Consider the following 23,997-nt stretch of genomic DNA (forward strand, 5'->3'; position numbering starts at 1 on the left):
ACTTTGGCTGGAGCAGCCAACAGTTTCCTAGACAAAGGCCACATTGGCTTGTCTTCAGGCCTTTACTCATACTGCAGACCTCCCACATAATGTGGAAGGGCTAATTTCCTTCACCAGCCAAACCAACCATCATGGCTGTTCTACTTAGCTACTGCTATGTAACAAAATAACACAAATTTAGCATTATAAGCAATTCAACAAGTTTTTTTTTCTTTTTTTAATGCTTATGGATTCTGTGGGTCAGGAATTCGGATGAGGTCAGGGCACAGTATAGGTGGGATTTTTTGTTCCACAATGTCTGAAGTGACCCCTTGAAAATTTTGGTGTGACTTGAAATGCAGGGTCAGGAATTATTTGGAAGTTCCTGCTTTCATGTGGGAAGCCTGAGCTGGGATGACTTTAGGCTTACTTTGGATAAATGACTGAAGCTACTATTCATGGTCTTTCTCTGAGGCCTGTTTGTGATTAAGCTTATTTTCCTGGAAATCTACCCATGTTTTGCTTTCTTCTACATTATTTGCATTTGAACAACCAGGGTCTGATTTCCAGATCTAAGTTCTGAAACCATGGGTAAACCTGTTCCACTTAGAATAAACTACTGTTAGATCTCAGCTGGGCATGTTGATGCATGCCTGTAATCCCAGCAGGTTGGGAGGCTAGGCAGGAGGACCTTAAGTTCAAAGCCAGTCTCAGCACTTAGTGAGTCCCTAAGCAACTTAGTAAGACCCAGTCTTTTTTTTTTTTTTTTTTTTTTAGAATTTTTAATATTTATTTTTTAGTTCTCGGCGGACACAACATCTTTGTTGGTATGTGGTGCTGAGGATCGAACCCGGGTCGCATGCATACCAGGCGAGTGCGCTACCGCTTGAGCCACATCCCCAGCCCAAGACCCAGTCTTAAAATAAAAAATTAAAAGGGCTGGAGACGTAGCTCAGTGATTATGCATCCCTGGGTTCAATCCCTGGTACCAAAAATTAATTAATTAATTAAAAAATAAAAATAGAACTACAATATGATCTTGCAATCCCACGTCTGGTTATTTATCCAGAAGAGAAAATCAGGATCTTAAAAAAAAAAAAAAAAGTATTCCAATGCTCACTGCAGCACTATTCAAAAGAGTCAAGATGTAGAAACAACCTAAACGCCCATCAACTGATAAATGATTAAAGAAAATGTAGTACCTACTTTGGAGTATTACTGATCTATAACATGGATGAACCCTGATTGGGTTAACTAATCTAGATATAGAAGTTTCTACTGATCTATCTTCCAATAGAAACTTGGTGTTTCCTCCACCATGTCCAAACCAATGACAGGCCCATCAAAGGTATTTTTATTTCTGTTACTGTGTTTCACTTTTAGTATTTTACTTAGATGTCTTTTCTTTTTGATACTGTGAATTGAACCCAGGGCTTTACACATGCTAAGCATGCCCCTGAGCTATAGTCCTAACCTATTTTCTTTCTGCTTACACATCACTCATCTGTTTTTCATGCTGTACATTTTTTTCTATTCTACCTCTACCACAGTTACTTTAAATTCCCAGTCTGATTCCCCAAATCTGCCATATCTTCTTCTAGTATAACCTTTTAATTTTCTGTTGAAAAGCAGACATGATGTAGTAAGTAAATAGGTCTTTAGGGTAAACAGATTAACAGGCCTTCAGGAGGAGGTTTTATGTTCATCTGGCTAATAGTAAGACTGTGTTTACTGTTTGCTATAGTTGTAAATGTAGTAATCAGAAGCTAAAATTTCCTTGGGTGCCCTTGTTTCTTGTTTGTGTCTCCCTGTTGTCTTCTGGTTTCCCTAGAGACTTTCCTCTTCTTTTAATTAAAAAAAAATTTTTTAAAGGCACAAAAATTTATTTAGGAAAGCCCAGAATACCCATTCAAGGTAGAATACAGGCCATCTCAAGGGAGAAACAACCAAGACTTTTTCTTTAAAAAGTTATGGACAACAGGGTAGGGACGAAGAGCTTGAGAAGAAGATTTACATTAAACAGGGATGAGAGGTGGGAGGGAAAGGGAGTGAGAAGGGGAATCGCATGGAAATGGAAGGCGATCCTCAGGGTTATACAAAATGACATATAAGAGGAAAGGAGGGGTAAGACAAGATAATACAAATGGAAGAAATGATTTACAGTAGAAGGGGTAGAGAGAGAAAAGGGGAGGGGAGGGGAGGGGAGGGGGGATAGTAGAGAATAGGACAGACAGCAGAATACATCAGACACTAGAAAGGCAATATGTCAATCAATGGAAGGGTAACTGATGTGATTCAGCAATCTGTATACGGGGTAAAAGTAGGAGTTCATAGCCCACTTGAATCAAACCGTGTAATATGATGTATTAAGAACTATGTAATATTTTGAAAGACCAATAATAAATAAAAAAAAAGAAAAAAAAAGAAAAAAAAGTTATGGACAGATAGTTCTTTTAGCTGTATTCCCATTATTATACAGGAACCTTACTGACATGGTGATAGTGTGTGTCTGTGTGCACAGGCATGAGTGTGCATGGGGAGAGGGGAAGATGGAGGGAGAAAGAGAGGGGGGAGGGAGAGAGGAGTATTATATAGTTTTAGGATTAGAGACCTATGCTCCTGAGCACCATTATAAGTACTTATAATCCCTTTTGCTCCAAGTCACCTGTACTTTGACAAAGGTCAGAAGCCTCTGGTGAGATGGATGGCAAAGGCTGGGGAACTAGGTTCAAGTTGGATAATGGAGACTTCTTTTAACATCTCTTGTATAGACACTTGGTGATAATAACTCTGATTATCACCTACTTTTCTGACGATCAGCTCTCAGTACTCCTTCCCAGGAAACCTAGTTCTAAACTTTTAAATATTTAAACCAAAATAAGGATAAGGAAAGTCTTGCATTTTTTTTAGATGAAAATAGGTCAGCCAATAGGAAAGAAGAGGCCAGACTGGGAAAATGAAGTTCCAGGCAGAAAACAAAGGGAATACTCTAATGGCCATACCTAACAGCACTGGGTTGTTTTTCCAAAAGTATAACACACAATCACCTTACTTTGGAAACAAAGACCAGAATCTTTATGGTGTCAAAGGTCACCTGTAATGAGAGGGCAGAGGGTATATTATACACACACACACACACACACACACACACATATACACACACATGTATATATGTATATATATATAAACAAATTATATATATATATATAAACAAATTATATACATATATAAACAAAAGTGTGTTGAAGAAACCAGCCATCTAAGAACATCTGAAGACATCATCATATTTAAAGAAATACTGAATTTTTAAATATGCTTCCAGTTTCTTATAAAGTAAATTTAAATTTTAAGAGAACATCATTCTAACCTATTATTCTAGATGATATGATTTCTAGCAGCAAATCTTTCTCTAATGAAATAACTTCTTACCTATATTTAACTTTGAAAAGGGGTTAAATTAAAATCAGTAGAATGGGATTCAATCTATGTGATCACATTTTTATGACCTTGAGAAACCAAGGCTTTCATTTCACTCCAGTCAGAGAAAGAACAAAGCAACTTTGTACTTTCTTCAATCTTGAAGAAAGGCACATAGTACTTCATCAGCTTATTTGCAGCTAGAAGGCACAAAAATCAATATGGTGGAGCAAAAGGTCAAATTGTCACTGCTTAGTTTTTTTTTCCTTATTAAAGAATCTAATTTGTTTATTAAGCTTCCATATTTAACCTTACAAAATACCTTTGATGATAAACCAGCTATGAGCATTACTGGGAAACAGTATACTAGGAGTAAAGAGTTACTGGTAATAGTTAAGAATGTCAACTTTTTTAAAAATATATATATTTTTTAGTGTTGATGGACCTTTATTTTATTCATTTATTTAAATGCGGTGCTGAGAATTGAACCCAGTGTTTCACACATGTGCAGCAAGAACTCTACCACTGAGCCACAACCCCAGCCCCTAAGAATGCCAACTTTGGGAGCTGGAGTTGTAGCTCAGTGATAGAGCACTTGCCTAGTATGTGTGAGGCACTGGGTTTGATCATCAGCACCACATAAAAATAAATAAATAAAAGTACTGTGTCCATCTACAACTAAAAAAATATTAAAAAAAAAAAAAAGAATGCTAACTCTGAACCCAGATGGCCAAGTTCAAAGTGTACTGAGCCACTCTGTGACTCTGGGTACGTTACCCAACTCTCTGTGCTTCAGTTTTCTCATCTGTAAAATAGTGATGATGATAGGATTAAACTAATTATTATATTTATAAAAAAACCCAAACAAACAAAATAAACAACTCTTACAAGAGTGCCTGGCAGAGTTGGTGCTTTTGAAGGGTTATCTCACCATTATGATTAGGATTTGGGTGATAAAACATAAAAGAGTAAGAGCATGAATGTGGACGTTAGACTGTCAGTTTGGATCCTGGAAGCACCACTGAACAGATTTTTAAAGGTTATTTAATCTTTCTAAACTCCACTCAAAACACTACTTGGCATCTGCAACAACTTCTTGATTCTCCTTGAACTCCCTTATAATTCTGAATTGGTCTGAATTGGTTCTTTTTGATCTTCCTGACCTTGAATGTGGAGTTAGGCCTTGGGTCTGTTTCTTATTTATGTTCACTCCCTAGCAATCTTCTCAGGGCACATGGCTTTAAAATACATTAATCCTCATATGATTTACAAATTTATTTCTCTAGTCTTAACATCTCTCTAAATTCCAGATTCATAAAATTCATCTGTCTACTCAGCATTTCCACTTCAATGTCAAAAAGGTATCTCAAGTTAACATATTCCAAACTTCCATCTTAGTTTTCTTTTCCCTCAAACCTGTGTCTCCTATATGCTTCTTATCTCAATAAATACCTCAATAGCTACTCCCTTTGTAACTCTGCCCCCAAACTAGGGTCATCCTTCTGCTTTTTCTCACAATTCACATCCAATTTGTAACTAATTGTGCTGGTATTTGTAAAAAATATGCCCAGGATCTATTTACTTCTTATAACTTCACTGCTACCATCCTAGTCCAAAACAACAGCACCTCTCCCCTGAATCACTTAAAAAATAAATTTTTAATATATATATTTTTAGTTGTAGGTAGACACAATACCTGTATTTTATTTTTATGTGGTGCTGAAGATAGAATTCAGTGCCTCATGCATGCTAGGTGAGCTACAACCCCAGCCCCTAAAAAACAAATTTTTTAAAATAAAACAAAACAAAAAATTTTAGTAGCTTAAAACAGTAACCAATTTATTAATTTATTAGTAGTTCATGGTTTTGTAGATTAAGAAATCAGACAGGGGCCTGGGGATGTGGCTCAAGTGGTAGCGTGCTCGCCTGGCATGCATGCGGCCTGGGTTCGATCCTCAGCACCACATACAATAAAGATGTTGTGTCCACCAAAAACTAAAAAAAAATAAAGAAATATTAAAAAAAAAAAAGAAATCAGACAGGGCTTGGCTGAGCAATACTCCTGTTTCACATGCTATCAGGAAAGTTCATTTGGTGATATTGAAGATGGGCTTGTCTGGAAACTCACCTGTGCATCCGAAACCCTGGTGAGGATGGCGGAAGGAGAAGATTCTACTGGGACTACAGACCAGAGTAAATATGCCTAAATAGGCATAACTTCTTTAGCAACAATAGACATGGCATGACCAGACTTCTTATATGACAGCTCTTGGTTCTGAGAATGAGTGTTCCAGCAAACAGGGTTAGAAACTACATGACTTTTTATAACTCAGCTTCAGAAGTCATAGCATCAACTTCTACCCATGCTCTACTTATTTAAAGCCTACCCATATTCAAAGGAAGGTTAAGAGGAATGCTAAAGAATTTTCAGTCATATTTTAAATTATCACAACTCATAGCTTACGCAAGAGCTTTGGGCCTAATGGTATTCAGAAAATTTTGGTTGAATCAAAATGGAATTAAAGGATGGATTTTTTCAATTATTGTACTATATTTAGAAGGGAGACTGTCTTAATTCTTTAATATGGGGCCTTAGAAAGAAGAATTATATACTTTCAAATCATAAAAAAAGGTAAACATCAAAAGTTAATACATAATGTCTAGTAGACTGGACATAGTCAAGAAAAAAGAATCAGTAGTCAGGTGTGGTGACATATGCCTACAGTCCCGGCTACTTGGGAGGATCAGGCAGAAGGATCCCTTTATCCTCCCTGAGCCCAGGAGTTCAAGGTCAGCCTCAGCAATGTAGCAAGACTCCCGTCTCTTTAAAAAAGAAAGAATTGGTGGGCTTGAAGTTCATGTCAAAACAAACCTCCAAAATTAAAGTATAAAGAAAAAAGAAGAAATAGAAAAATGAAATACAATATCCAAGAACTGTCGGAGAACTACTAAGGATGTAACATACATGTAATGAGAATACCAGAAGAACAACAAATAGAGAAAGGAAGAAAAGAAATATCTGCAGTAATGATGGCTGAGAGTTTTCCATAATTAATGACAGACCAAACCATAATCTAGAAAGCTCAGAGAACACCAAGGAAAAAATACCAAAAAATTTATATCTATGAACATCATTAAAATCCTTAATGTGTACATGCCTGACAATAAGGCATCAAAATACATAGGCAAAAACTGGTAGGTAGAGAGAGATAAATCCTTATAGTTGGAGACTTGCACATACCTCTATCAGTAACTGACAGATCCAGCAGGCATTTAGTAATGAAACAGACAAATTGAATAGCACCATCAATCAATTATAGAATACATCATCCAAAAATAGCAAAATATAGATTCTTCTCAAACTCACATGGAGCATATGCCAAGAAAGACCATATTCTGGGCAACAAAACATACCTTGACACATTTAAATACAATAATAAAATCATTATTGTGATTAGGAAGTATGCTTTCAGAGCAAACAAAATATAAAATCCCACAGAGTGGTTGGCTTAAACAACCAAATTTATTTCCTATAGTTCTGGAGGTTGGAAAGTTCAAAATCAAGGTATCAGCGAACTCAGTTTCTGGTAAGGCTTGCAGGTGTCCACCTTTTTATTTCTTCACATGGTCGAGGACAGTGAGTTCTGGTGCTTCTTCCATCGATAAAGGCAAGAGTCCTACAGGATTAGGGCATCATCCTTGTGACCTTATATAACTTTTACTATGTCCTCACAGGACCTGTTTCCAATTATAGCCACACTGGAGGTTAGGTTTACAACACAGGAATTTAGTAAAGATACAACTATCTAGACCATTACATAAGCTAACTAAAGACAAAAGACACAAATATCAGAAAATGTGAAAATCAGAAAGATACCATCATTAGTTATCCCATAGATAGTAAAAGAATAATAAAGGAACAGTTGTGAACATTATATACCTAGAAATTTGATAACTTTGATGAAATGGACCATCCTTGAAGGGCATAATCTACCAAAATTTATAGAAAGAGAACTGGATAATCTGAATATCTGTATGTATTAAATAAACTGAATCAATATTTAACCTTCCAAAACCCAGATCAAATAGGTTTACTAGTGAATTCTTCCTCTTCCTCCTCCTCTTCTTTTTTTTTTTTTTTTTTGGTGCTGAGGATTTAACACAGAAGTGCTCTAATAGTGAGGAGCTACATCCCAAGCCCTTGGAGACAGGGTCTCCCCTATGTTACTTAGGTCTTGGTAAGTTGCTGAGGCTGGCTTTGAAATTGTGATCCTCCAGCCTCATTCATTAGTGAATTATATCAAATATTTAAGGAATAATATATGACAATTGTCTACAATCTCTACTGTGCAAAAGATACTGTTATAATAGATGGAAAAGTCAAGACAGAGACCAGGAGACATATATTTCTGATAAAGGATTTGTAAGCAAAATACCAAAAAAGCTATTAAAATTCAACAATAAGAAAATACAGAACTGAATTAAAAATGGGCAAGAGATTCAAGTGGATTTCTCTTCAAAGAAGATAAAGAGATAGCAAATATCTTATGAAAAGAATGGCAACATATGCCATTAGGGAATTGTAAATTAAAACAACAGTGAGATATTACACACTCATAAGAATGGCTAAAATTTAAAAAAATAACTGAGAATACCAAATGTTCACAAGTATGTGGACTAACAACTTTCATCCACTACTATTATAATGCAATGGTACAGCTAAACATAAGCTTGTCATATGATTCAGCAATCGCATTCGCATTCTTTTTTTATTTATTTATTTTAGTTTTTGGCGGACACAACATCTTTGTTTGGTGCTGAGGATCGAACCCGGGCCGCACGCATGCCTGGTGAGCCGCTACCGCTTGAGCCACATCCCCCGCCCCAAGCAATTGCATTCTTGATAAGTTGAAAATGTATGTCCACACACCTGTACATGGATGTTTATTACAGCTTTTTTTCATAAATGACAAAACTTGGAAGCCACTAGATGTCCTTCAATAAGTAAATGGATAAATAAACCATATTATATCTAGATAATAAAATATTTTTCAGTGCTAAAAAAAATGAACTAGCAAGCTACGAAAAGATATGAAGGAACCTAAAATAAATACTGCTTAGTAAAAAAGTTAATCTGAAAGGCTTGATTCCACCTAAATGACATTCTGGGAAAGCCAAAGCTACAGAGACAGTAAAAAATCCAACCCTTGCCAGGCATTCAAGTTGAGGAAAGAGAAGAGGGATGAATAGATGGAGCATGAGGGATTTTTAGGCAGTAAAACTATTCTGCATTTTGTATACTGCTATAAAGACAGATACATGTTTTTGTGCATTTATAAAAAAAAAAAGCAAAATAAAAATCCTCAAAATTTCATTCCTGTGATTATGGCATTTTATATAACAAAGGTTTGTACAGATATAACAAAGGTTTTTACAGATATGATAAAGGTCTAGAGAAGAGCCAGAGAAATATGTTAGCACGAGAAATGGCTTGTTGGTTAATGTAGACGTGCACAACCACTTTTACAAGTCCTTATCATTCTACCATGTTCTATCCTTGCTTACCTGAAAGTGGCCATGCATGGAAACACATTTCCTCAGATGATGAGAGTACAAAGCAAGGAAAAGCTCAGGTTCCCTTGGCTGCTGGGCTGCTTGTTGCTTGGCTCCCTATTCCCATTCATTCCTGGAACACATGTGACTGAGCCTGCTTCTGGTTGTTATGAGTAGATACTTTTAACCCATACAGTGCTTCCAAAGATAAAATCCTTGCTTCCAAATTCTTCAGTTGGATTGTATTAATTGTCTATTACTACATAACAAAGTATCACAAATTTGGCACTTAGCACAAACATTATTTCATAGCTGTTATGGGACAGGAATTTGGATATGAGTTAATGGGGTCCTTCACTCAGGGTCTCATCAGGCTGAAATTAAGGTATCAGCTGGGGCCTGCAATCTCAGGTAAGGCTCAGGGTACAATTCTAAGCTCAATGGTTTTCAGCAGAATTCATTTTCTTGTAGCTGCAGGACTGAGGTCCTCAGCCTTTCTTAAGGCTGTGAAAACCATTCCATACAACGTAGTTTTTCAACAAGATGGTATTTGGCTTCTTTCAGAATATTTCAGCTGCTCTGAATCTGATTTCAGTAAGGGCCCATTTTCTTTTAAAGCCTCATCTGATTAGGTCAGACCCACCCATTTTGATTAGTTCAAGGTCAACTGATTTGGGACCTCTATAGTATCTGTAAAATCCTTTGTTTGTTATATAAAATGCCATAATCATAGGAGTGAAATCCACCTAATTCCCTGACATTCAAGGTGAGAAGATTATACAGAATATACACAACAGGGGGTAGGTCTCTTGAAGCCATCTCAGAATTCTGCCTACCACATGGAGAATTAATCCTGATGAAACTAATACTGTCAGACTAATCTTTATCTGATACTCACTATCTGACTTTCTCTTAAAATATCCTTCAACTGTTCTACAAAACACAAAAAAAGAAGTCTAAATTCATTAATCTGATATTCAAGCCCTTTCTCAATTTTTCCTTAGGTGACAGTAAAGCTCAACTCCCACAGGTCCCCCATCAATAAGCCCTCAGTCACCGTCCCTTTGCTCTGGCCATCCCATGCCCCTATGTCCTCTGTGTCTGCATTCCTTCATGCATTTTTCCTCCAAACCTAAGTTGCTCTTTCACTCCTTATTTAAAACTGACCCAGCCTTCTAGATATTGCATTGGTCCTCCCATAAAACCTTTTCTGATTCTTTGGACTCACACTGACCTTTTCTTCATTTGCATTTGTCCTGAATCACTATGGTAGATTGCCAAAATGATCATAACTTCCCATCCCCGAGTGTGTACCCTTTTTCAATGCAATTTTACTGCTCAGCCCAAAAGATGAACTGGATTTCTCTAGTCCTGACTCTGAGCTGGGCCCTGTGATATTGGCAAATATGATACAAGAAGACACTATAAGGCACTTATGTGCTTGGGCTTGTTCTCTTGCTATCTTGGGAACCTTGCTACTACCACTAGGTGAGAGGCCAGACTAGCCTCCCAGATGATGAAAGGCATGAAGAAAGTCATCCTTGTGGCCTCAACTGACACTCTGCCAACCATTTGCCACATGAAAAATAACAAATGTTATTTTACTACAAGTTATACAGCTTTGTACCAACTTTTGTAGCAAATTATTTACTAAGAATAGAAATTCAAGGTCATCCTTTTAGTAACATTTATTTTACTTGGTTTCATTCTAGTATGCTTTCTTGTGAAAGAGTTGATTATAGCTTGTGATGGAGAAATTGTACACGAACTACAGTCTGGTTTTTAATATCTGGAAGCATCTTTTGGAGGGTGTCATGAAACTTCAAAAAAAAAAAAAACAAAACCCAAACTTGAAATTTAAGGTTTAAATAACCCAAATGTCCACTGAAAGATGAATGGACAATGAAGTGTGGTATATCCATATAAGAGAATACTGTTCAATCATAAAAAAGGAATGAGGGTCTGATATATGTTACAACATGAATAAATCTTGAAGACATTATGCTAACTGAAATTAGCTAGACATAAAAAGGTTAAATATTATATGATTCCACTTATAATTAGTACTTAGAATAGGAAAATTCATAGAGCAGTAGATTAGCACTTGCCAGTAACTAGAGTATAACTAACACCACCAAATTATGTATTTAAAGATGACAAGTTTTGTTTTTTTGTGATACTGGGTATAACCCAGTACCTTGGGTATGCTAGGCAAGAACCTTACCACATCCCTAAAGATGGCAAGCTTTATGTTACATATACTTTATTGTAACATTTTAAATTAATTGCCTTAAACTGTACACTCAAAATGTGTGACTTGAATAGCATGTGAACTATACCTCAATAACACTGTTTTATAAAAATTAAAAATACAAGCAAAAAACCCAAAACAACACTTGGTTTCAATTTTCTTTTTAGATGTGAACTATCCAAAAATATTACACATCCCTTTTCACCTTTGCTGCTAGAAAACTCAAGACCAAGTTCAAGCATAGTAACTTGGATGGTACATAGATGTGCTAAACCATAATAGCTATCATCATTTTTCTTATCACTGTCACCATATCAGAGGTTCCAAATTCCTGTTTATATCCTCTTTTTTGGGGTGGGGGGTGGTACCAGGGATTGAACTCAGGGGCACTCAAGTAGTGAGCCACATCTCCAGACCTATTTTGCATTTTATTTAGAGACAGGGTCTCACTGAGTTGCTTAGCACCTCACTGTTGCTGAGGCTGGCTTTGAATTTGCGATCCTCCTGTCTCAGCTTCCTGAGACACTAGGATTCAGGCATGAACTGCCATGCCCAGCCTACATCCTCTTGGTGTGTTTTTCTTTGTACCATTTCTTCATCTTTGTTTACTAAAATTAATTCACATGATTTTTATCCAGGCCCCTGACAGACTCTAAAGTAAACTGAGATCCTAAACTTCTGTGATTATGGTATTAACACCGTAAATACAATGCTATAATCCCAGACTAATAACTCTCAGAGCAAGGAAAATAAGAGATCATGCTAAAAAATAAATTAAGAGAATAGGTGCCGGGGTTGTGGCTCAGTGATAGAGTGCTTGCCTAGCATGTGTGAGGCACTGGGTTCGATCACTGGCACCACATAAAAATAAACAAATAAAGGTATCGTGTCCATCTACAACTAATATACACACACACACACACACACACACACACACGTATATATACATATATTTTTTTTTTAAGAGAAAGAATATATGTCTTTAAAAGCAGTGGGGAACAAGTGAGCCAGCATTATTTAAAAACCACTTTCAACCTATTTCTGGGGAATGCTTTACCACAAAAAATCAATAGTCTCAAATTTGGTAAGAGTGACACACCAATTATTGACTGACCTTTTCATTCTGCAGGGCATCTTATTTATCTAAGTATTCAAAAATTCACCAAATGCCAATTTTTCTGATAAATATTTGAAAACTACATCCAAAAATTCAAAGAAGCTTGGATTTAAGGTCATAGAAAAAGGTCATTCGTGCAGGAGAATGGGAGATAGAATATTCTTGACATTTAGAGAAATGTTAAACAGTAATTCCACATATTTACACAACTATTTTTTTAATTTCAGAAAACCACCAATTCTTGGGTAAATATGGTAGTCCCTTAATTAGCCTACCAATGTACTAACTTATCCAATAATAAGCCTACAAACACAAAAATGCAAAACTTTTCCAAAAATAAGCCTACAAACACAAAATGCAAAACAGATCATTTCTACCTCTAGGAACAAAGTTTCTGGTGTAAAAATGTGTGAAGTAATACTTCTTTGATGAGATATATTATTGCTAGAAAAAAAATCCATTTGGCTTGGTTCTCCAATGGATCAAATTTACCAATGGCAGAAACCATAGTAACATGTATTTTGAACTTACATATACTCTTAATAAATATATCCTGAACATCTGAGTCAGACTATCAATTAAACTTTTTGTTGTAAGTGAATACTGAATAATAAGAGGCAATTTTTTTAAAGTGGTACTGGAAATTAAACCCAGGGGTGTTCTACCACTGAGTTACATCCCCAGCCCTTTTATTTATTTATATATTTATTTATTTCTCAGGCAGGTAGTATCTTACTAAGTTGCCTAGACTGGTCTCAAATTTGGATCCTCCTGCCTCAGTCTTCTGAGTAGCTGGGATTATAGGCATGTGCTCCTGTATCCAGCAAGAGGCAATGTATTAAAAAACATAAGGGTGCTCTGAAACAGAACATATGCCCTCATATAAAAGAATTCTTACTCAGTTTTCCACTGTTGTCAGGATGATTGAGGTGAAAAGTGACCAGCATCACAGCGTAACTGAAAGGTCTGAGGGTGGCGTGGGGGGATTGGAAGGCAAGCTGTATAGAGTGTTCTGCCCCATTTGTAATACGTAACACTACTATGTGATACATGTACAAGGTGAGATTTATCTTAGGTTTACTTAGGTTCCTTCTCCACCTAAAAGAGATTTGATTCTATTGATGCTAATTTTTTTTTAATCACAGAATCAGTTTTCAACACAGTAGATAGAAAACTTGGATGAAATAAATCAACAGTATAAAGTATACATTAGTCTTTATGAGTTCAATATTGTAAGTGCACAAAATATATAACATTGTGTTCCTGTCTTACATTAGAGACTCCAATAGCTAGATATTTATATTCCTAAGAGGAAATGTGACTTAGAATGACATGACAAAACCTTACTAGCTTATTTAATCATATGATAAAAAATGACAAGTATATGAGGATAAAGTAATTAATTTAGTCTCTAAATCTTTAAAACTTTTAGTTTCTAAAGCTGAATACCTAGTAAGTTTACCCATTTGTCACTTTTTATCATAACAAAACTTCAAAATGGATTTATTTTTAAAAGGCCTGAAGATAGAAAGTGGGTAAAATAACTTATGCACTAACCAGGGATTGTTTGGATATAATTATAAATTGCCAATCACCACAATTAAATGATACTTAGACTTTTAATAGTTATTTTGTTAAAAAAAGGAAAGAAGAAAGAAAATCAGATATTATCTAACGAACTAATTATGAAACTTAAGACATTTACACATTTGTGGCTGAGTATTCAACAAAACATTCCCAGTGGAATGGTCTCTAAAAATATCTATAATTAATACAGAACAGTTTTTTTAAAAAAGGCTTACTGTCTCGGTGAGTTAGCAGAGAATTCCTCTTCTGAATCAGGAAAGCTTAGGGTTTGCCAAACACGATTATTTTTTTCAGTGGAGAGGGCATCTCTTTCTTGCTCAGGGTGGATTAATTTTAAAGCCTCTGTTCCATTTTCTCCCTCTATCTTGTCACTTGGATTTGGTTGTGGTTCTGGACTCTTTAAAATCAGATCATCTTCACTTATAGAGACTGTGAGGTCATTGCTACTGCATAAACTTTCCTTCTCCTGTTCTTCCTGCATTTTTTGTAACTGTGGGTCCCCATGGGCAAGATGATCTATAAAAGGGGATATGAACAGATTATTGATCAAGAACTTCCTGGAGAATCAAGGTAACGTGGAACAGAATTATCCATCAGTTAAAAACATGCAGAGGGCTGGGGATGTGGCTCAAGCGGTAGCGCGCTCGCCTGGCATGCATGCGGCCCGGGTTTGATCCTCAGCACCACATACAAACAAAGATGTTGTGTCCGCTGAAAACTAAAAAATAAATATCAAAAAATTCTCTCTCTCTTTAAAAAAAAATATTTCTAAAAATATGCAGAAAAACCAACAACTAATGATAGTATTTAAAAACCCAAAAATATTTTTATCTTATTTTTTATTTTATTTAAAAATTTGTTATTTTTGTGCTGGGTTTGAGCAAATCCAGGGCCTCATGTATGCTAAACATGTGCTCTACCAATGAGCTACACCCTCTACCCTCAACAAATACTTTAAAATATTTTTTAAAAATCATAGTGAATTTAAATTATCAGGTAAACTAATTGTAAAATACCATTTACATGTACACATTTATGAATTCATTAAAATGGAATTCATTCACATAATAATCACTATTTGGGTTTCTGGCAAAGAAAAAAAATAGAGTATATTTTATCCTTATGTAAGATCACTAACACCCAGAAAAATGAAACACTAACAAAAATCTGCAAACTCAAGTCAGCCTCTCACCCCACCTGAGAAACCTTCCCAAGCAGAATGCTTCTCTTGAGACCACTTATTTTCAGATGCACAGTGTTCTGAAACTGATATCGCAGAGACAGGCGGGCTGGCTCTTTCTTCCTCAACTTCAATATGTTCTCGTGTCAGTATTTCTCCCTCTGATCCCTCTGATCTGCTGGAACTGTCACACTTTAAATCAGTGGTCCTGTTCTCTGGACTTAATCTTTTCTGTAAAGAGGAATGAAGTTCAGCAGACTTTTTGCCTTCTGATAAATTACCATTGCTATGATGTATGTTGCTTCCTATCTCCAAGCAATGAGTTTGTTCCTCCTCAGACAATACACTGGCTGTGACTGGCGTTTTCTCACCAATCTGAAGAGATGTCTTTCCATCTATTCTGTCAGACTTATTTAAGCACTCTGTGTCACTATTAGTTTGTACTACACAGCTGTCTGTCACATTGCTTTTCTGGCCTGTCTGTTGGTGTGAATGTGGGTCAGGAATTGAAAAGTTCTTTGTGGGTTGGGGAGATTTCTGCTCTATACTGAAAGCTCCAAGGCTTGAGACGGCTGACATTTGGCGGCCCATAAACATTGTTGCTGGTTGATACAATCCTTTTGACACAGTTGTCCCCAAGTTAATTCTTGCTTGCACTGCAACCTGCAATGAGATGTGAGTTAAACATTATGTGTAACCATCAGGGTTTTTTTTTTTTTTTCAATCAGATTGTTTTTAAAAATGAAAGAACCATGACCATGGAAATTAGCACTTACCATAATTTATAAAACTTGTTCCTCCCCATGTAATGATGAACAAAAACAGTACAGTCCATGCTATTTAATTTTAATAATAATGTGATCCACAAAGCAACTAATGCCAAGAAACTATGAAATTTTTTTGAAAAAAAGAGAAATGTATGTACTTAATATAATTAAACTGCATGCTTAAAATTAAATTAAAAAGGTAAATTTTATGATATGTACAGATTTTACAACTAAAAAAAAAAAAAACAAAAGAAGCTATGAGTTTTAAAAGCACTCCATGGAGAAGCTCAGATTCAATGGAGCTATTTGATCAAAGTAATTTGACCAAAGGAAAAAAACGGTATGGGAATGGGTATACAAAAAACTATTGGAGGTTTCAAAGTTCTATTTCTAGTATTATAAGTAATATAAAAATTTCTTGGGCTGGGGATGTGGCTCAAGCGGTAATGCGCTCGCCTGGCATGCACAGGGCGCTGGGTTCGATCCTCAGCACCACATAAAAATAAAATAAAGATGTTGTGTCCACCAAAAACTGAAAAATAAATATTAAAAAACTCTCTCTCTCTCTCTCTCTCTCTCTCTCTCTTCTCTCTTCTCTCTCTAAAAAAATTCTAATTGGGCTGGGGATGTGGCTCAAGCGGTAGCGCGCTCGTCTGGCATGCGTGCGGCCCGGGTTCGATCCTCAGCACCACATACAAAGATGTTGTGCCCGCCAAAAATTTAAAAATAAATATTAAAAAAAATTCTCTCTCTCTCTCTCTCACTCTCTCTTTAAAAAAAAATTCTAATAATAGCCTTAAGGATAGAATTAAAATATATTGGATCATGTACAAAATATTCATAATTTATAGTCCAACTGTAAACAATATCTACTTTTCCTGACCATCTTCAAGTAATTTTACAGAAATTTCAAGCAATTTCCACTTATTGGCATGTGTATAGGAAGAATGAGCATAATCTCTTACAGAGATATATAGAGAGAGAGCAAAGAGACACTGAAGCAACTAGTTTGTTGGCTTCATCAAGGATGCATAGAGGGAAAAGGAACTAGAGGTAACAAGCATGAAGACTTCAGAAAGTTAAGTGCTTTTCTTCAAAAGGAACCAAAATACTTCCACACATATAAGAACATTTATTTCACAGAGATAAATAGAGTATATAGGGAGATGTATTTGCACCCCTCTGCAGATGAAAAAACCAAGGGTCAACTATTAAGAGAGAAAATGTCGTACACACAGCTGAAACAATCCAGATCTTGCTTCTCTTCAAATACACTGTCTTTTCTATGCAAAAGTAAAAGAAATAACTTTGATGTGAACCAACCAATGACAGGGATATCAGAGAAAGTGGTAGAATCAGGACCTCTAAAATTTCTCTGCTCCACAAAAGAGATGATAATACTGGGAAAAATTTTTCAGAATGACTTTTCAGAACTCTGGAAATTAACCAGGCTTGCAACAACCTGGGGGTGCATTTAAGAAAAACAGCTGTATCTTGATAATAACAGAGAGCTTTATGGTATGTTAACTTATCTTATTCCCATTCCTTCCCAGAGGTCTGCAGTAAACTTCAAAACTTGTACTCACAATGAAAACCAGCAGCAACGTTAGAGAAGATTATGCTAAGTGAAGATAGCCAATCCCCAAAAAACAAATGCCAAACGTTTTCTCTGATATAAGGAGGGTGTCTCAAAGTGGGGTAGGGAGGGAGAGCATGGGAGGAAGATTATTTCTAGATAGGGAAGAAGGGTGGGAGGGAAAGGGACGGGGGGAAAGAGATTAGCAAGGATGGTGGAATATGAAGGTCAACATTATACAAAATACATGTATGAAGATTTGAATTTGGTGTCAACATACCTTATATACAAACAGAGATATGAAAAATTGTAGTATATATGTGTATTAAGAATTATAATGCCAAAAAAAGAGTTCATGTATAATGGCATAATTTGGTGTGAACATACTTTATATACAAAATTACGAAAAATTGTGCTGTATATGGGTAATAATGAGTGTAATGCATTCCACTATTGTCATGTATTTTTTAAAAAAATTAAAGGAAAAGCCAGTGAAAGAGCTGCCTTGTGGAGGGTCTGAAAAGCTCCAACCTATTTCTGGGAATCTAGATGGCTACCTACATGCTCAGGGATGTGTTTATGCTCAGGAAACATTTCAAGAAGTTCCTAAACTTTCACCTCTGGCTTGCCTTGAAGCACTGTACAAGCAGGAAGTAAAGACTAAGGTAGGGCTGCAAACTACCTGGATGAGTGTACAAAATATGCCCCAACACACATCAGGGCCTGTTGGCAAAGACTATGAGAATTCTAGTTCCAAGTATTAAAGAAAGCTCTGTCTAGTCATTACCTGCCCTCACTAAGTAAACTAAACAGAAACGTCAGTGAACAGACGTGAAAAATAATACAGATTTTACATATTAGTTCAGAAAGTCACTTAAACAAAAAACACAAAAACAATTCTGGGAAGGGGAGAATTGTCACATTTTATTGTTTAAAATGTTTGTTTCAATAAAAAAGCAGAAAAAATGAAAAGAAATAAGAAACTACGGGTCTTACATGGAGAAAAAAAAAAGCAGTCATTAGAAACCATTCCTCAGGAAGCCTAAGTATGGTATTAAACTTACTAAAGGCATTAAAAGTTATATTAGATATGTTCAAGGAACTAAAGGAAATCAGGTCTAAATAACTAACATAAAGTATGAAAATAATGTACAAATAGAGATTATCAATAAAGAAATATCAATAGGTCCTGAGGGTAGTACAGTGTTAAAGGTTCTTGCCTAGTATACACAAGACCTAGGTTCCATCTCCAGCATCCCACACAAATACACAAAAAAATTAATACAAGAAATCTAAGTTATAAAAAATAGAAATGAATATAAATGTGGAATTTATGCAGTTAAAAAGTACAATTGCCAAAATGAAAAATTAACTACAGGGCCTCAGCAGCAGATTTGACTAGACAGAGAAAGAATCAGCAATATTGAATTTCTCTGGTCTGAGGAAAAGAAAGAGAAATGAATAGAAAACAAAGAAAAATGAATAGAGCCTCAAGAGACCTGTGAGACACATAAGCATACAATTAAAAGTCTCAGAAAGAAAAGGAAAGAAAGAGTTCTGAAAAAATAATGAAAGAAAACTTTCTAAATTAGATTAAAAATAAGCTACACATGAAAGAAGCTAAATAGAGTCAAAGTGTGAGAAACCCATAAAGACTCACATCTAGACACATCATAATCGAATGACTAAAAGACAAAGAATCTTTTGGTGTATATATGATGCTGATGATGCAACCCAGAGCCTTGTATGTGCTAGAAAAGTGCTCTATTACTGAGCTATACCCAACCCTCAAAGAGAGAATCTTGGAAGCAAATATAGAGAAGTGATGCTGTCACATCCAAGGATTCCTCAATAAGGACAAAAGCTGATTTCTCATTAGAAACTATGGAGGACCGGGTGGGTGCAGTGGTGCATGCCTGTAAACCCAGAAGCTTGGGAGGCTGAGATAGGAGGGTTGTGAGTTCAAAGCCAGCCTCAGCAATGGCGAGGAGCTAAACAACTCAGTGAGACTTTGTCTCTAAATAAAATACAAAATAGGGCTGGGGGATGTGGCTCAGTGGTTGAATGCCCCTGAGTTCAATCCCCAGTAACACCCACCCCCAAAAAAGAAACCATGGAGGTCAGCTGGCACATTCAAAGTACTGAAAGTAAAAGACTGTCAATCAAGAATTCTATACCGGCCAACACTTTCCTTCAAAACTGAAGGAAAAATTAAGGTAGTCCTAGATAAACAAAGACAGACTCTGTTACTACCATACCTGCCCAAGGAAATACTACAAAAACACTTCAGGCTGAAATAAAAGAACACTCAAGAGTAACTCAAATCTACATTAAGAAATAAAGAATACTAGTAAAGAAACTGGTAAATACAAAAGGTGATGAGATATACATATATTTTGTTGTTGTTTTACAACTTTTTTCTCCTATATAAAGACATCTTTGTAAAACAATAATTATAAATCTGTATTAATATCCAACATATAAGGGGCTGGGTTGTAACTCTGTGGTAGTGCACTTGCCTAGCACGGGTGGGGCACTGGGTTCAATTCTCAGCACCACATATAAATAAATAAATAATAAATGTCCATCAACGACTAAAAACAATTTTTTAAAAATATGTAACATGTAAGATACAAAGCTATAGCTTGTATTATAATAATATGACAAAGAAGTAAAGACAGAATGGAGTTATATAGATACAAAGTTTTTACATGCTCGTGAAATTAAGTTGTTATTAATACAAACTAGATTATTATAAATGTTGTCTTAGTCCATTTTCTACTGCAATAACAAAATACCTAAGGCTGTCTACTTTATAAAGAAAAGAGTTTTATTTATACCAAAGTTCTGGAAACTCAAGAGAATGGTGTTACCATATGATTGGCTCTTGTGAAGATGGCTACATTACATGGTAAATGGCATCACTATGAAAGCATATGTAAGGGGCAGAAATCACATGGTGAGTCAGGAAATATTCACAAGTCATGCTTGCTTTTATAAATAACTATTCTTACAGAAATTAACCAGGGTTCAACAACAATGACAATCTTTTCCAGGGGCAGCCCCCTCTAACTTTCCACTAACCTAGCTTTCCACTAGGTCCCACCTCTTAAAGGTTTCATCACTTAAATACCACAATGCTAAAGACCAACCTTCTAGCAAATGAACTTTTGGGAAACACACTCAAATATATCCAAACTATAAAAGATGGTAACTGAAATACCAGGGCACTAATAGGAAAATAAATGACAAGAAAATTAAAATGGTGCATTAGAATATTCTGTTTAACACAAAAGGAAGTAGTGTTGGAGAAATAAAGGAACAAAATAGGTAAATACCAGTAATTCTATCAAACGTAAATGTATTAAACACTTCAATTGAGGCCAGAGACTAAAAGAATGTACTTTAAAAGAACATGACTATTCTTTTAAACAATGCATATATACTTTTCAGAAATAAAAAATATTACAAGGGAAATCTTGAATAGATGTATGCCAACATATTAGACCACCTTGACAAATTAGATAAAAATCTTCCTTTTTTTAGATAAAAAGTTACTATCAAAACTGACTTAAGAAATAGAAAATCTGAATAGACCCATAAGAAGTTAAGCAACTTAATTACTGATCAAAAACTTTCCACAAAGAAAGTCCAGGACTAAAGGGGTTCACTGATGAATTCTACCCATACTTAAAGAATTAAAATCAATCCTTCACAAACTCTTCCAAAAATAGAGTGAAAAAAACATTTCTTGCCCAGTTTATCATGCTGGTTTTTGACACCCAACTCAAAGGTGTCACAAGAAAACTGCAGGGCCCTATTTCTTATGCATAGAGATAAAAAATTCTTAATGAAATAAAGCAAACCAAATTAAGCAACATATAAACAGGACTGCACATTACTACTAAATAGGAGTTTTACCCAGGAATGCAATCTTCATTCAACATACAAAAATCAACAAACTCCACAATTCATATATACTTCAAAAACAACATGCTGTACATGGCAAACACATACAATTTTACCTGTCAACATGCTGTACATGGCAAACACATACAATTTTACCTCCTCAACAAAGAGAACTCCCCCAACCTGATAAAATGCATCTATGAAAAAAAAACCACAGTCACAGTGAATAGTAAAAGATGGAAAGCATTCCCCTCAAGATCAGAATTGACACAAGAATACCCCTTTTGTCACTTTCACTTAATGATGTGCTACAGGTCCCAGCAAGGGCAGGAAGGCAAGGGGGAAAAAAGAAATAGAAGAAGGGGAAAAAAAGAAGTAGAAGAAGGAGGAGGAGGAGGATGAGGAGGAGGAGAAGGGGAAGAGAAGGAGGAGGAGAGAAGGAGGAAGAGGAGGAGGAGGAAGAGGAGGAGAAGGAGGAAGAAGAGGAGGAGGAAGAGGAGGAGAAGGAGGAAGAAGAGGAGGAGGAGGAGGAGGAAGAGGAGGAGAAGGAGGAAGAAGAGGAGGAGGAAGAAGAGGAGGAGGAGGAAGAGGAGGAGGAGGAAGAGGAGGAGGAGGAGGAGGAGAAGGAGGAAGAAGAGGAGGAGGAAGAAGAGGAGGAGGAGGAAGAGGAGGAGGAGGAAGAGGAGGAGGAGGAGGAGGAGGAGGAGGAAGAAGAGGAGGAGGAGGAAGAGGAGGAGGAGGAAGAGGAGGAGGAGGAGGAGAAGGAGGAAGAAGAGGAGGAGGAGGAAGAGGAGGAGGAGGAAGAGGAGGAGGAGGAAGAGGAGGAGGAGAAGGAGGAAGAGGAGAAGAAGGAAGAGGAAGAGGAGAAGGAGGGAGAGGAGGAGAAGGAGGAAGAGGAGAAGGAGGAAGAGGAGAAGAGAAGGAGGAAGAAGAGGAGGAGGAGAAGGAGGAAGAGGAAGAAAAGAGGAGAAGGAGGAAGAAGAGGAGGAGGAGAAAGAAGAAGAGGAGGAGGAGAAAGAGGAGGAGGAGGAGGAGGAGGAGGAGGAAGAGGAGGAAGAGAAGGAGGAGGAGGAACAGAAGGAGGAAGAGGAGGAAGAGAAGGAGGATAGGGAGAGGGAGAGGAAGAGAAGGAGGAGGAAGAAGAGGAGGAGGAGAAGGAGGAGGAGGAGGAGGAGGAGGAGGAAGAGGAGGAAGAGAAGGAGGAGGAGGAACAGAAGGAGGAAGAGGAGGAAGAGAAGGAGGATAGGGAGAGGGAAAGGAAGAGAAGGAGGAGGAAGAAGAGGAGGAGGAGGAGGAGAAGGAGGAGAAGGAGGAGGAGGAGGAGGAGGAGAAGGAGGAGAAGGAGGAGGAGGAGGAGGAGGAGGAGGAGGAGAAGGAGGAGAAGGAGGAGGAGGAGAAGGAGGAGAGGAGGAGGAAGAGGAGGAGGAGGAAGAGAGGGACAGGAGGAGGAGGAGGAGGAGGAAGGAGAAGGAGGAGAAAGGCATATTCAAATAAACTACTACCTTTATTTGAAGATGACATGATCTTGTATAAAGAAAATTCTCAGGAATACACACATACACACACACACACACACACACACACACACAACTATTAGAAGTAAAAACATGTTCAGCAAGGTTATAGGATACAGAATCAACATATAAATACCAACATACAAGTAGAAATAATTTTTTTACATTATCAATAAAGAATCTGTAATGGAAATCAGAAAACAATTTTGTTAACAATAGCATCAAAGAGAATAAAATGCACTGGAATGAATTTAACAAAGAAGTTCAAGATTTGTATAGTGAAAACTACAAAACAGTGATGAAAGAAATTAAAAACCTAAACAAGTAGAAAGAATTGTCCTCTTAACAATATTTTATTAAGAGGACAATACTCCCCAAATTGATTTACAGATTCAAAATCCTGGCTGGCATTTTTACAGAAACTGACAAGCTGATACTAATATTCATATGGAAATACAATGAATACAGAATACCCAAAACAATATTCCAAAGAAGAAAAAGGTTGTAGTACTCTCATTTTCCAATTTTAAAACTCACTACAAAATTTACTTATTAGAGTAATTTTATACTATGTGGTACTGGATAAAAACAGACAGTGGAATAGAATTGATTGTTTAGAAATAAATGTGTTGGGCTGGGGCTATGGCTCAGCAGTAGAATACTCACCTAGCACCTGCAAGGCCCTGGGTTTGATCCTCAGCGCCATATAAAAATAAATAAAGGCATTGTTTTCCATCTACAACTAAATAATAAATAAATAAATAGATTTAAAATAAATAAATAAATAAATGTGTCTATAGTGAACTGGTTTTTGATAAGAAGTCAAGATAATACAAGGGGGAAAAGAAAAGTCTTTTGAACAAATAGTGTAAGGACAGTCACATACTAAAGAAAAAACTTTTATCCCTCCTTTCCACCACATATAAATTTACTAAAAATGTAAATTCTACATTATCTCCAGCAATTATTTAAAACTTTATTTAAAAATCTATGAGAAAATTGAAAAAATTAACTGCTAATACTTTTGTACTGGCTCAACACTATAAAATATAAGCCAGGCTTTTGTAGGCTAACAGTTTTCCCGTTTGCTGAGATCAAGTCTTAAGACAGGTGTCTTTTCTTTTTAAAATAGTCTAATATGTTATTT

At 36.3% G+C, this 23,997-nt stretch overlaps 1 protein-coding gene across 4 annotated transcripts in view; it reads right to left on the reverse strand.

Annotated features, from left to right (window-relative positions):
* The window catches only part of Kiz (kizuna centrosomal protein), a 120,393-nt gene that overhangs the window by 69,390 nt on the left and 27,006 nt on the right, over positions 1 to 23,997 (reverse strand). For all 4 annotated transcript variants that reach the window (XM_026393033.2, XM_026393032.2, XM_026393034.2 and 1 more), the window contains 2 exons: positions 15,102 to 15,747; positions 14,120 to 14,420 (listed from right to left, as the gene is read on the reverse strand). In XM_026393033.2, the coding sequence (XP_026248818.1) occupies positions 14,120 to 14,420; positions 15,102 to 15,747 (947 nt within the window). The remainder of the gene's footprint in view (positions 1 to 14,119; positions 14,421 to 15,101; positions 15,748 to 23,997) is intronic.

This window comes from Urocitellus parryii, chromosome 6 (assembly GCF_045843805.1).
Source record: "Urocitellus parryii isolate mUroPar1 chromosome 6, mUroPar1.hap1, whole genome shotgun sequence".
Classification (NCBI taxonomy): domain Eukaryota; kingdom Metazoa; phylum Chordata; class Mammalia; order Rodentia; family Sciuridae; genus Urocitellus; species Urocitellus parryii.